This window comes from Callospermophilus lateralis, chromosome 3 (assembly GCF_048772815.1).
Source record: "Callospermophilus lateralis isolate mCalLat2 chromosome 3, mCalLat2.hap1, whole genome shotgun sequence".
Taxonomy (NCBI): domain Eukaryota; kingdom Metazoa; phylum Chordata; class Mammalia; order Rodentia; family Sciuridae; genus Callospermophilus; species Callospermophilus lateralis.
The window spans coordinates 168,490-179,744 of NC_135307.1; the positions used below are offsets into that span (position 1 = coordinate 168,490).

The 11,255-nt window shown below is 54.2% G+C and overlaps 1 protein-coding gene across 1 annotated transcript; it reads right to left on the reverse strand.

Annotated features, from left to right (window-relative positions):
• Positions 1 to 2,688: 2,688 nt before the first annotated feature.
• Positions 2,689 to 4,680, reverse strand: LOC143641498 (disintegrin and metalloproteinase domain-containing protein 21-like). The gene has a single exon (XM_077108999.1). The coding sequence runs from the start codon at positions 4,678 to 4,680 to the stop codon at positions 2,689 to 2,691; it is 1,992 nt and encodes a 663-aa protein (XP_076965114.1).
• Between the last annotated feature and the right edge of the window lie 6,575 nt (positions 4,681 to 11,255).

Sequence of the window (11,255 nt, forward strand, 5' to 3'; positions counted from 1 at the left end):
CATGGTCCTTTTGACTCAGCACACCCTCCTGCCCCACAGGGCAGAGGCCAGGCAGCAGTCTAGCAAGCAACAGAGACACTGGACAAGCATCTCAGGTTTGCAGGAACGCACCCAAGTCCTGGCTGTCCTGATGCATCTTAATGTCAGCTACTTTCCCCAAAAAAGTGCCAAAGGGGATCTGGGGGATAGCTAATTGTGCCCAGAGCAGAAGAAGGCCAGGTGGGGAGTTAACACTGCCCACTGCACAACCTCCTCAGAGGACCCCTCCCAGCCCCCGTGTGTCGCCCTTCCATGGCTATGTTTCCAAATGCTGGGCTTGCTGCTCAGGCACAGCCGATGACTGCTGTGCCTCCATCAGGCTGGATGAACTCTGCTCTTGCCGCAGCATTTGAGGAAAAGTATCCATCCACACGGTTGCCCAAGGGAGACCCTGCACACCGACTTACACATGTGTGTTTGGGGAAAGGAAGGTCCTAACATGAGTTCCTCACCTTGGGGTCCAAATTAGATGGAGTGGACTTCATGGCCTCCCAAGGGATGAGACCACAGACACAGGTCCCTAGAAGACTGCACCCCGTGGTTAAAGAAATGAGACAAGGAGAGAGATCACAGGCCCTGGAGCCAGCCTGGATCGAGCTCCGGCCCAGCAGGCAGCAAGGGTCTGGGATCCATCCTGACCTCGGGGGCTGGTGTGCAAGAACCCCCCTGCAGGAGCAACACCTCACAAGGAGCACCCCGTTGAGGGCCTCCTGTTCTTCAGTGATGAAGCCCCATCATGCCAGGGTGCAGGATGCCGTGATCGCCCCCCAAGGAGAGAGTGAGGGGAACAGGCCAGGGCAGCAGAGCCACTGCCAACAGGTCTCAGTCTGTCAAACTGTAGGAGAGAAGTGGAATCTCCCGGGATGCCGACCTCGCTGAAATAGTACCTGCTGGGACTTCAGGAGTGGAGCTTGGAACAGCTGCAGCCACAGGAGGTCAGGCCAAGTGCAGCAGATGGTGGGTCCACTGCTGGGCGGCCTCAGCTGTCCTCTCCAGGGCTCCAGAATCTCCTGAGGTGCAAGAACACAGCACAGAGCCACAGGCGCTGGGGCGCGACCCCATGCACAGGGAGGGCTCCGATGGGCAATGCCCTGGGATGGTGGAAGTGTGTCTTTGACACTGCACCTGGGACCTGGAGCGGCTGTTCATCTCAGCTGGTTGCCCTGACTTCAGTACGTAGCTGCTAGACCCACTTTGGATAAAGCAGGCACTGCCGTGACGCTCACCCAGGATTCAGTTGTTAAGCCCAAACCACCTGCCAACTCTTCAACCAAACCCCATAGCTGCCTTCCCTGTTCCTCCCTGTCTCCTCACAGCTCTGTGTGTGCAAGGTGAGGGAGGAGGGACACAGTGGCGGAGGCCATGACCACAGGTGGGACCTGCTATGTGCCCAGGGCAGGCTCCTGGGTGCAGCTGGGCAGTGACCTGGAGAGAGGGGACTCAGCCCCACAGGGAGCACGTCCTGGCCCTGCTAAGGACAGCTTTGAGGATAACGGAGGGGAGATGAGGAAGCACGGAGCGGCTGGAGCTCCCAGGCCCAAACACCACAGCCCGAGGACAGGCGGCCATGGGCATTTGACAGCTGAGCTCCGCTCAACCTTCCCCTTTATCTTCACTGATGACACCATCATAAGTACAGGGAGAGGCACAGAGCTGGGCAGGGAGGGGTGTACTTGGAGGAAGCTCAGGGCAGCGTGTCCAGATGTGCTGGAGGAAGGAGGAAGTCCTTCTCCAACACCCGAGGGAGCAGGGTGGTTTGAAGGTGCCCTTCACCGGGGCCTGGAACTCGTCTTCCCTGGGAGGTGCGAGGCCTCATTTCTGAGGTCTGTGGGTGGGGCGGGATCGGCACCTACAGTGCAGGGGAGATTCTGCGCTGTGCGTTTTCCCTTTCTCTCTTTATTTAAAGGGTGCTGACACAGAGCGCTTCAGATGCCCTCCACAGCAGCCTGCTCTCCCAGGAGCCTGGCCCTGCTGCTCCGAGGCTCTCGGTTACCTCCACCCTGAGTTCAAGGGGATGTGGACCCAGCATGGAGAGGAGGAGTGAGGTTTGGACAGTGCCCCACGAGGGCCAGAGGCTGGCTGCTCCCCTCCACTGGCCTTTCTGGTTGATTTCTGTGGAAGGCAGTGTCCACCCAGAGCTCCATCTTCCACCAAGGGCAATCTGCACTCAGCTTGGGCCTGGTGGGCATTGGAGGCTACCTCCCTGGCTCCCCCAGCCCCCAGCCGTCCCCCACTGCCGCTGTGGAGCAGGCCGCTTCGGCTGGAGGCAGGCCTCAATTCCCTGAGCTCCCTTTGGGTCTAGAGGAGAGGCCACCTAGAGAGTCAGTGCTCAGCACCCTGAGAAAGAGAGGAAGTGTTGGAATACCGTGGACATGACAACTCCCACTGGCCCCAGGGCCTGCAGCCTCGGGTCTCCTGCAGCCAGAGGCGCAGGCTCAGCTTGGAGACCTAACCAGCACCCAAAGATGTGGAAGACACTCACTGTGGTGTGGAAATGTTTATTTCAGAGTGCTGATCGGTGATCTCTCAAGGTCAACTTGTGCCAGGAGGAGGAGGACTGTGCGTCTCTCTCTCTGCCTCTTCTTCATGGATGTCACTTTGGGTGCTCTGTATTCCACAGGGGTCAGGAGGCTGGCTGGCTGTCTGTTATTAAGCTTCTTCTCCTCCTGCTGCTTCTCCTTCTGCTGCTTCTTCTCCTCCTGCTGCTGCTTCTTCCTCTTTGACAGTCTTGATAGTCTTTGCATTCAATGCATATGCAATGAGCAGTGCCGCGATGAAGACATAGAAACGGCCATACAGCAGTCTCAAGTAGATGATCAGTTCTGGGTTCCGGTCTACTGTCCGCACTCTCTTTGGAAGCTGCCCACTCTCCACACTCCCACCATGACCTAATTTGTCACAATTAGGAGGCTCCCAGCCTACGTGACAGTGACAGTGCCTGTGATTGTTGCAGACCCCTTTATAACTGCACTTTTCAGGGAGACAGTCATAATCCAGTGCATTTATTGATGTGTTACATGAACTGCCAATGCACATCTTCCCCATGCCACACGGGGTTCCTGTCCTCACTTTTCCAGCATCAGTGGTCCCTGTTGAATGGTGTTCGTCCAGTCCAAAGCAGTAGGCCCCGTCGATGTAAGACTGGTGGAACGAAACGTGCTCCTGTAATACGGGGAGGCGGGTGACGTTATTACACTGCAGCCTTCCGCACATCTTGTCAGCTCCAGTACAGGGAGTGTACACCATCTGATTCTCTGATCTCCCACAGTGTCCAAATCGGTGCGTTGCCAAGTTTTTAGAGTAACAAGCATCCTCAGCATTCATAGCAGATTCACCAAAGATCTCCTTGCAGTGCATGGTGCGGTCGGTACAGTTGCCATTGTAACAGTAGCCGTCTTGACTGCATGGAGTTCCATCTTGCAGGTGAGTATCTTCAGGGCAGTTGCTGTCACTTCCAGAGCAGTGCTCTGGGAGATCACACACGTTTTTGACAGTTCTGCAAAGTGTCATCATGGGGCTGTGGGTGCAGTTGGCACAGCAGGCTCCTCGATCACAAGAGCTTCCCTCTGTAAATGTACACTCGGTGTTGCAACAGCCACTGGTGTAACACTCCTTCAGGGGCCCACAGTCACACTGCTCCTGGCCTTCCACTACGTAATTCCCACAGCGGTTCATTGTTATGCTGCTATTATGAAGAACCCGCTCAGAGCGGTAATAGCACGTATTAAGTGCAGGATTACTAACTATATGCTGTACATGGGTGAAGGAACAATTACTGAATGCATCTGTTATCCCAGGCCACCTGAACATAATACATGTGTTCCTTCTCTGGCAAACACAGTGGCTTCCATCATACAGCATTCCAATCATTCTCCCCTGATGGTTGGCAGCAATGATAGCTAACAATATCGCAGGCCTGTATAGTGCAGCGACAAAGGTGATGGATCCTCTATTGCACATACTATATGGAACTGGTTCAAATGCAGATTCATGTGGGTTTTCTTTAAGTACTAGTGTGCAGGAGGCAGGTCTAAATGGCCAGTAGAATATATCCTCGTAATGTTTGTGTATAGGCATCCCTGACGAATACCATTCACCACTAGGAAATGAAACAGGATCATGCTCGGAATATACAACCACCATAGAAATATAGAACCTGAACTCAACTCCCCTCATAAGGGTGTCGACTGTGTTAAACATGTGTATTAGGAACTCAGAACACTTGCTGACATTGTCGTATCTGCCATACATGGAGCGGGAACACTGCACGATCCCCTTCAGGGCAGCTTCATGGGCACTATACATCATGCTAGAAATCCGAGGCTCTGCACTGTAGTTCACTCCAGGGTTCAGGGGGCTTGGGACGTCCTTGTGGTCCAGACCGTACATTGGTCCCATGGCGTTTTTATCGGCCACCAACTGTGAAACGATGTGTTCAAACCTGTTTGAAGCCCTGAGAGGTGAGATTTCATACGTGAGGTCATCCAACATCATGACACCTTCCATGCCCCCAGAGCACGTCTCAACAGTGACCGTGGACAGAGGGATGTCCTCCAGGTAGCCGAGGAAGTAACAGTCTTCAGGGAAGTAGGGGTAATCCATCTGCAGGGCTCCTTGGTCATCCTGAGTGGCCAACACCATGTGTCTGGGCCACAGAAGACGTTTTCTCCAAAGATGGATGACATGTCTCTGGCCCCCGAAACGCAGGCTGTAGGAAATATGTCCTGGTGGGAAGGTGTCTGTCCTGCTGCTGAGAAAGGACTTAAGGATTCTGAGGTGCCCCTTAAGGTCAGGACTCACAGTGTCCTAGTAATACGACCAGGAAGCACTGAGGTGGGGCCTGGGTTGTGGGGTGCTGGGGGAACTGATGAGGGGAACAGACGCAGCCCCTCGGGGCCCTGGCGCAGTCTCTGCACTGAGCACATGAGGTCTGGTTTCCCTTGATGGCCCCTGACCTCACAGGGGAGCCAGCAGAGGGCAGCACCTGGGGCTCAGGAGAGGACAGGCCCCAGGTGGGTGTCCACCTGCAGGAGGACCCTCCTCAGGCAGCACACTGAGCTCGGCCCAGGAACGGACTGGGCACCAGGAGAATGGCTCATGCTGCTCAGGAAAGGACCCCACAGGGACCATGGAGATGTGCAGAGATAAGGCAAGGACTGGGCACTGCAGCTGGTCAGACGTTCCCATACTCCAAAGAGCAGGGTCTTCTCCTAAGTCCACTGCTGAGAGGGACCCTCAGTTTTGTTGGCAGCATTTTGACTGCTCAGCTGTGCACCCCATCTTCCCTGGGGCAGGAGTGTCCCCACCTTCCCTCCACCCTCCCTCCTGAGGATGATGGGGAATGGGCACTGCTCCTGGGACCAGAGCAGGGCTGGCCCCTGGGTCTGCAGACACATTTCCAGGTGAGACGTGTGGGGAGGATGGGGCTGGAACCTGACAGGCAGGTGGTGTCACAGCTGAGGGTTCAGACAGCAGCATCCTGGGCCTGGGCTGCTCTACACTGCCACCCCCGTCCAGCACAGGCAGCTGAACTTAAGTCACTGTGTGAATTTGGGGTGACACACAGTACCACAGACACAGAATACTTTTTATAAGCTTCATGATGGCTTTCTCCATCCCCCAGCCTCAGGGTCCCCAAAAGGGGGACAAGAGAAGGTCAGAGGGCTGACAGGAGAGAGGGGGCACGTTCAGAAGTGGACTTTTATTTTGGGTGATGCTGTTTCTTAGAATTTTCTATCTGAAAAAGGCAGAAGGGCAGGATTACAAAGGAACAGGTGAGTGTGACTGAACCCCATCAGGTGACGCCTACTCCTGGAGCCACACCCTGGTATCCCAGCTGGGGAGCCCCCAAGTTACTGGACCTGGCACTACCCTGCCCGACTGAATGCAGTAACTGTTCAGACCCTGGAGCATCAGGACTTAAGGAGGTTCATGGAGGGCGGCTTCCCTCACTAATGACTCTCCTCACCTGGGACCTACGCTGAGCTGAGCCCTTGGAATCCAGGGAAACCTCTGCAGATGGAGAGGGAGCTGGGCATAGAGAGGAAGTCACATGTCAGATCCTCTGGGGACAGCCATTTAGACAGTCTGTCTCCTCCTCTTCCCAAATGGTCTCCATCACATGTTGCATCCAGTCTCCCTGCTGGTGCTGATGTGTCCTGGATTACAGGACATTAGAAGATGAGGAAGGCTACACCTATGTCACACAACCTACATGACAGTGTCACAAGTTCTCCAGGAACAGAAGGACCATGTCACAGTAGCAGACAGTGGGAGAGAAAGCAGTGTGCTGGACTCAGAACTGAGCACTCAGCACCCAGAGCCTGAGAGGGTGTGGTGATCGGTGATCGAGACAGGGCACCAGGAAGGGAGCAGGGTCCTGAGGAAGGTGCTGGGCTCAGGAGGGTGGGCTCCCCCTCTGACAGCCTTCCAGCTCCCTGAAACCACCTGCTCTCCTCCCACAGGTAAAGCTCCACCTGGGTTCAAGACAGGGACACACCTCAGGGGCACAGAGGACCTGGGCAGCCTGACCCCAGCCTCTCCAGATATCAGAAGAGCCTCACCCACATGCAAATCCCTCCTCCTGCTCTGGGTTCAAAGGCCCTCTGGGCTGTGGGAGCTCCCAGCTCTCTGCTCAGACAGGGCTGAGGTCTCTGGGAAGCAGGTGTGGTCTAGAAGATGAGGCTGCTGGGTCTTGTCCTGTGCCTGGTCACAGCTCCCCAAGGTGAGTGTCCCCAGTGTCAGACCTGGGTCCATGGGGAGGTTGTGGCTGCAGGTGACTGACAGGGTGTCTCTCTACTTGTCCCCAGGTGTCCTGTGCCAGGTGCAGCTGCAGGAGTCAGGACCTGGCCTGGTGAAGCCCTCGCAGACCCTGTCCCTCACCTGTGCTGTCTCTGGTTACTCCATCACCAGTGGTTACTACTGGAGCTGGATCCGTCAGCCCCCAGGGAAGGGGCTGGAGTACATAGGGTACATACATAGTGGTGGTAGCACTTACTACAGCCCATCCCTCAAGAGCCGAGTGTCCATCTCCAGAGACACGTCCAAGAACCAGTTCTCCCTGCAGCTGAGCTCCCTGACCACTGAGGACACAGCCACCTATTACTGTGCCAGAGCCACAGTGAGGGGACCTCAGTGTGTGCCCAGACACAAACCTCCCTGCTGCTCACCCAGGGCCAGCAGGGGGCGCTGAGCACACAGAAGCTCAGCTATCCTAGAAGCAGCTGCAGATGTGAGTTGGGGCAGGTTTCCTCCATCTGGAGGCCTGTCCATGTACCAGCTTCCCAGGGGATCTCTGTGGCCTTGTGGTCTCTACTTATCTCTGATGTGTCTGAAGATAATCATTCTGTTTTTGTGATGTTCTTTTTCTTTAGAAATAGTGCATCTTACATATATTTATTATAGGTTTTCACTTTGACACAGTCACATATATTCATTGTCTATAAAACCTCTGTTGCTCTCACAGCACCTCCTTTTAAATTTTCCTCCTTCTCCCCATTATTTAACCTACTGATCTTTCTTCCACGACTTTCTGATTTTCATTAAATTTACACTCTGTGTGTGTGTGTGTGTGTGTGTGTGTGTGTGTAGAAACTCACAGTGGTTCACTCCCACAGGTGCAGGACTCCCAGGTGGGCAGAATTGACCAATAATATCTGCTCAGCTCACTCCTGGCCCCTCCCTTCTCCTGTCCCTCCTCCCTCACCCTTAGTCACTTCCTGATCCCCACTGACCTCTTCTGTGCTCTTGGGGTTCCCCTTCCTTTATCTCCCTTATTTGTGGCAGCTCCCACCAAGGACAGCCCACACTCACCCTGACTCCCTGAGCCTCTCTCATTCCCCTTCCCTAATGTCCTCCAGCTCCGTCCACTCACCATCATCTCACTCCTCCTATTGGCTGAGCAGAGCTGCAGTGTTGGTGCATGACCCACATTTCCTTTATCCATCCACTAGTGAAGGGCACCTGGGCTGTGGCATAACCTGGTCTTGGGAACTGCACTGTATAAACCCTGCAGTGGCCGTGTCCCTGCACTGTGCTGACTTGGGTCTTGGGGTAAATACCAAGCAGCAGGAGAGCTGGGTCCCACTGTGGCTTCCTCCCTGTTGTCCTGAGGGGTCTCCACCTGCTCTCCTCAGGGTGGTTCTCATCTGCTGTCCCACCAACAAGGTGTGAGGTCCTCTCCCCAGGTTTTCTCCAGCACCTGTTATTACTTGTATTCTTGATCACTGTCATTCTGGTGAAGTGAGAAGGAACCTCATTGTCATTGGCATTTCCCTAATTGTTAGAGATATGAGCTTTTATTCATATATTCATTGTTCATTTGTTTTTCTTCTATTGAGAAGTGTCTGGTTAGTCCTTTGTCATCTAATATGTGGATCATCTGTTTGGGGAGGTGAAGGTTTTTGAGCTCTTTATATATTCTGGATACTACTCCCTGCCTGAGAAGTGGGGCAGAGGGCTCAGCCAATCTCTAGGCTCTCTCCCTGCACTTACTTGTCTCCTGTGCTGTGCAGAACCTTCTGCAGGCCCTGCCTTCCCACTGACGTCCCTGATCTTTATCTGGTTGGTTTATTCCCTCATATTCTGACTCTGCATGTTCACATCATTCACCAACAGCCATGGGTAATCTCATCCTTCCTGACTTGGATGACATTCTCCAACATTCTTACTGGCTATACCCCTGGCTAGGTTCCAGCCCTTTGTGGAAGAGGAAGGCTGAGGGTCCTTCCATGCCCAGGTCCAGGTCTCATGGAAGAGCCCTCAGGGCCTCCCACTGAAGTGGATTTGCTCTGTGTTTTTCACAAATGACCCTCACTCTGCTGTTCTTCCTCTGAGTAACTTGCTGGTTCCTTTCATCATGGAAAGTGCTGGATTTCGCCCAGTGGTATACTCTAGGTTAGTTGAGATGCTCTTGTGACGTTGGCCTCTGCTGTGCTGAGGAGGGAACCACAGTGGGCTGCTCCTTTAGCTGTCCCTGCACCCCAGGCAGGTGGCCCCTGTCAAGGTGTGGCTCTCTCACTGTGCCCTGCCCTTCAGCCCCAGCCTGCCAGGACTTCTCTGCAGAGTCCCAGCCCCTAGTTCATCATGGCTGTTGGACTGCAGTTGGCCTCACTGCGGTCATCTGGGTTTTGGACCAGCCTGTGTCTGGCCTCCTAAGGTGGTTTCCCATCAGTTCTCCTCTCATGTGTGGCAGGACCATCCTGAGGTCCCCTGCCCTGGCTCTGCTCCTTCACTCATTGTTAGTCACCATCAGTCCATCCTGCCATGTCTCTGTGCCTGCTGTTTACTACTCCCAGGTACAGTCCTGGCAGACCTGGTGGGACCTGGCCATCCCCCTGTCCTGTAGCTGGCTGTGACATCATGGCTGTGGGCAGAGGGGCAGAAGGGAAGCCGTGGGCAGGGTGAGCTCTCTGGGGAAGGCAGGTGAGGACGTTGACTGGACCTGAGTGGTGCTGGGCAGGCTGTCTGCATGGTCACCCTGACACCCTCAGGCAAGAGTGGGGGACTGGGCCTCAGGATTGTGTCCTCTGCAGTTCTCCTCTGACTGCAGCTGCCCAGCCAGGCCCTGTAGGGTGAGCGTCCCACATGGAGGGCATCTGTGGTCATGGGGTGCCATGTGCACACAGAACCACCAGCTGATGCTCAGTCACAGACCTGGAGATTGTGGTGTGACAGGTGGACACGTCACTCTGACTGGATCAATATTATGAAAAAGAGGAAGAAGAAGAAGAAAATGTTAGTACCACCTTTGAAATTCTAGGAGGTGTTTGGTGTCAGAGGGAATCCCCTGCCCTGGGAGTGGGGCACAGAGAAATCTTGGAATAGATGAGGTGGTTTTCTTTTACTTGGGGAATTTCTGGGTTAAATTGTGGCTATGAAGCCAGGCCATCTTCACAGGAGAAAGCTCATTGGCAACTAATAGTGGCCCTTTTAATCTTAAATCCTGATTTTGAGGAAAGGCAGTGAAGGCCTGGTCACAGGCAGCAGCTCTTACGCTCTTACTGCTTCCCAGGACTCCCTGGCCCCCTGGCAGCAGCTCAGATGGGGAGGACGCGGGGAATGGAGTTTCCTAACAGCCTCCAGAACAGAGAAGGAGGATGGGGTGGGCGGGGAGAAGTGCACACCTGGGGGCCATGATCACAGAACTAGAGACACCACCACACACTGGCTCCCCCTGAAGCTGGGCACCAGGCCTGGTCACTGCTCAACAGCTCACACCCTCACAGGTCTGAAGTGGGCTCAGGACTTCAGGTGGTTGAGAAGGACAGGGATGGTGAGCTTGTCCACCCCACAGGAAGTGACCCTCCATGACTCCTAGAAGCTGCCCACCTACTCCTGTGTGTCCTTTGAACTTTCCTCTTTCCTCCTCATGACAGGTCCAGGAGGTTCGGACTGGGCAGCAGGTCCTCAAATAACTACATAAACTTATGAAAAGATGACCTTGCCAGATGCTTCCTCCTCTGTGACACTTGATGAATCACCCTCATCCTGACCTGATTATAGGTAGCTCTGTAGCTCACTTATCATCTCAGAGTGAACTACACCTCCTGGTTCTTAAGAGCTGACCTGGACCTCAGGGACCACTGGAATCTGAGACCCCCAGCTCCCAGCAGCTGATGTTATGCTTGAATTCGGGACCCCCAAAGACCACCAGAGACCCAAGATCGATGCAAGCAGCAAAGAGGTGTTTATTGTGAGCTAGCTCGGTCCTCCGCATGCACACACAGCAACTGGTGACCCTGAGAGGCCCCGCACCCAGGGTTTGCAGCATTTTTATACATTCTTTGGAGAGGGCAGGGACTTCACATACATCATAGCAAATCATCACACACCACGGGAAAATCAGATAACAACTCTAAAACATGATTAGCACATTCCCTGGCGGGAACAAGTTGTCTAGGGGTGATTGGTCAGTACAAAGGGGGTATTCGTTTGAACTGATTGGTTTAAGCCGAGAGGGGTGTATGTGCTGAACTACATGGTTTACCAACACCATAAACTACTGGGAGGGTCATCTGGCATCCCAGGTATTTCCCTGTCTCATGCTGATTGGTGGCTGCTAGGGGGCTGCTATGGGTCCCCACCTAGCCTTACTGAGTCAGGGACACCTGGCACAGCAGATCTCTCCTGTAGATAAACAACTCAGCAGGGTGGGAATGTGCGTAGGAGTGCTCTGTGGGTTTTTCCAAGGACAAAGGTCATGTCCCTTCCTTGAA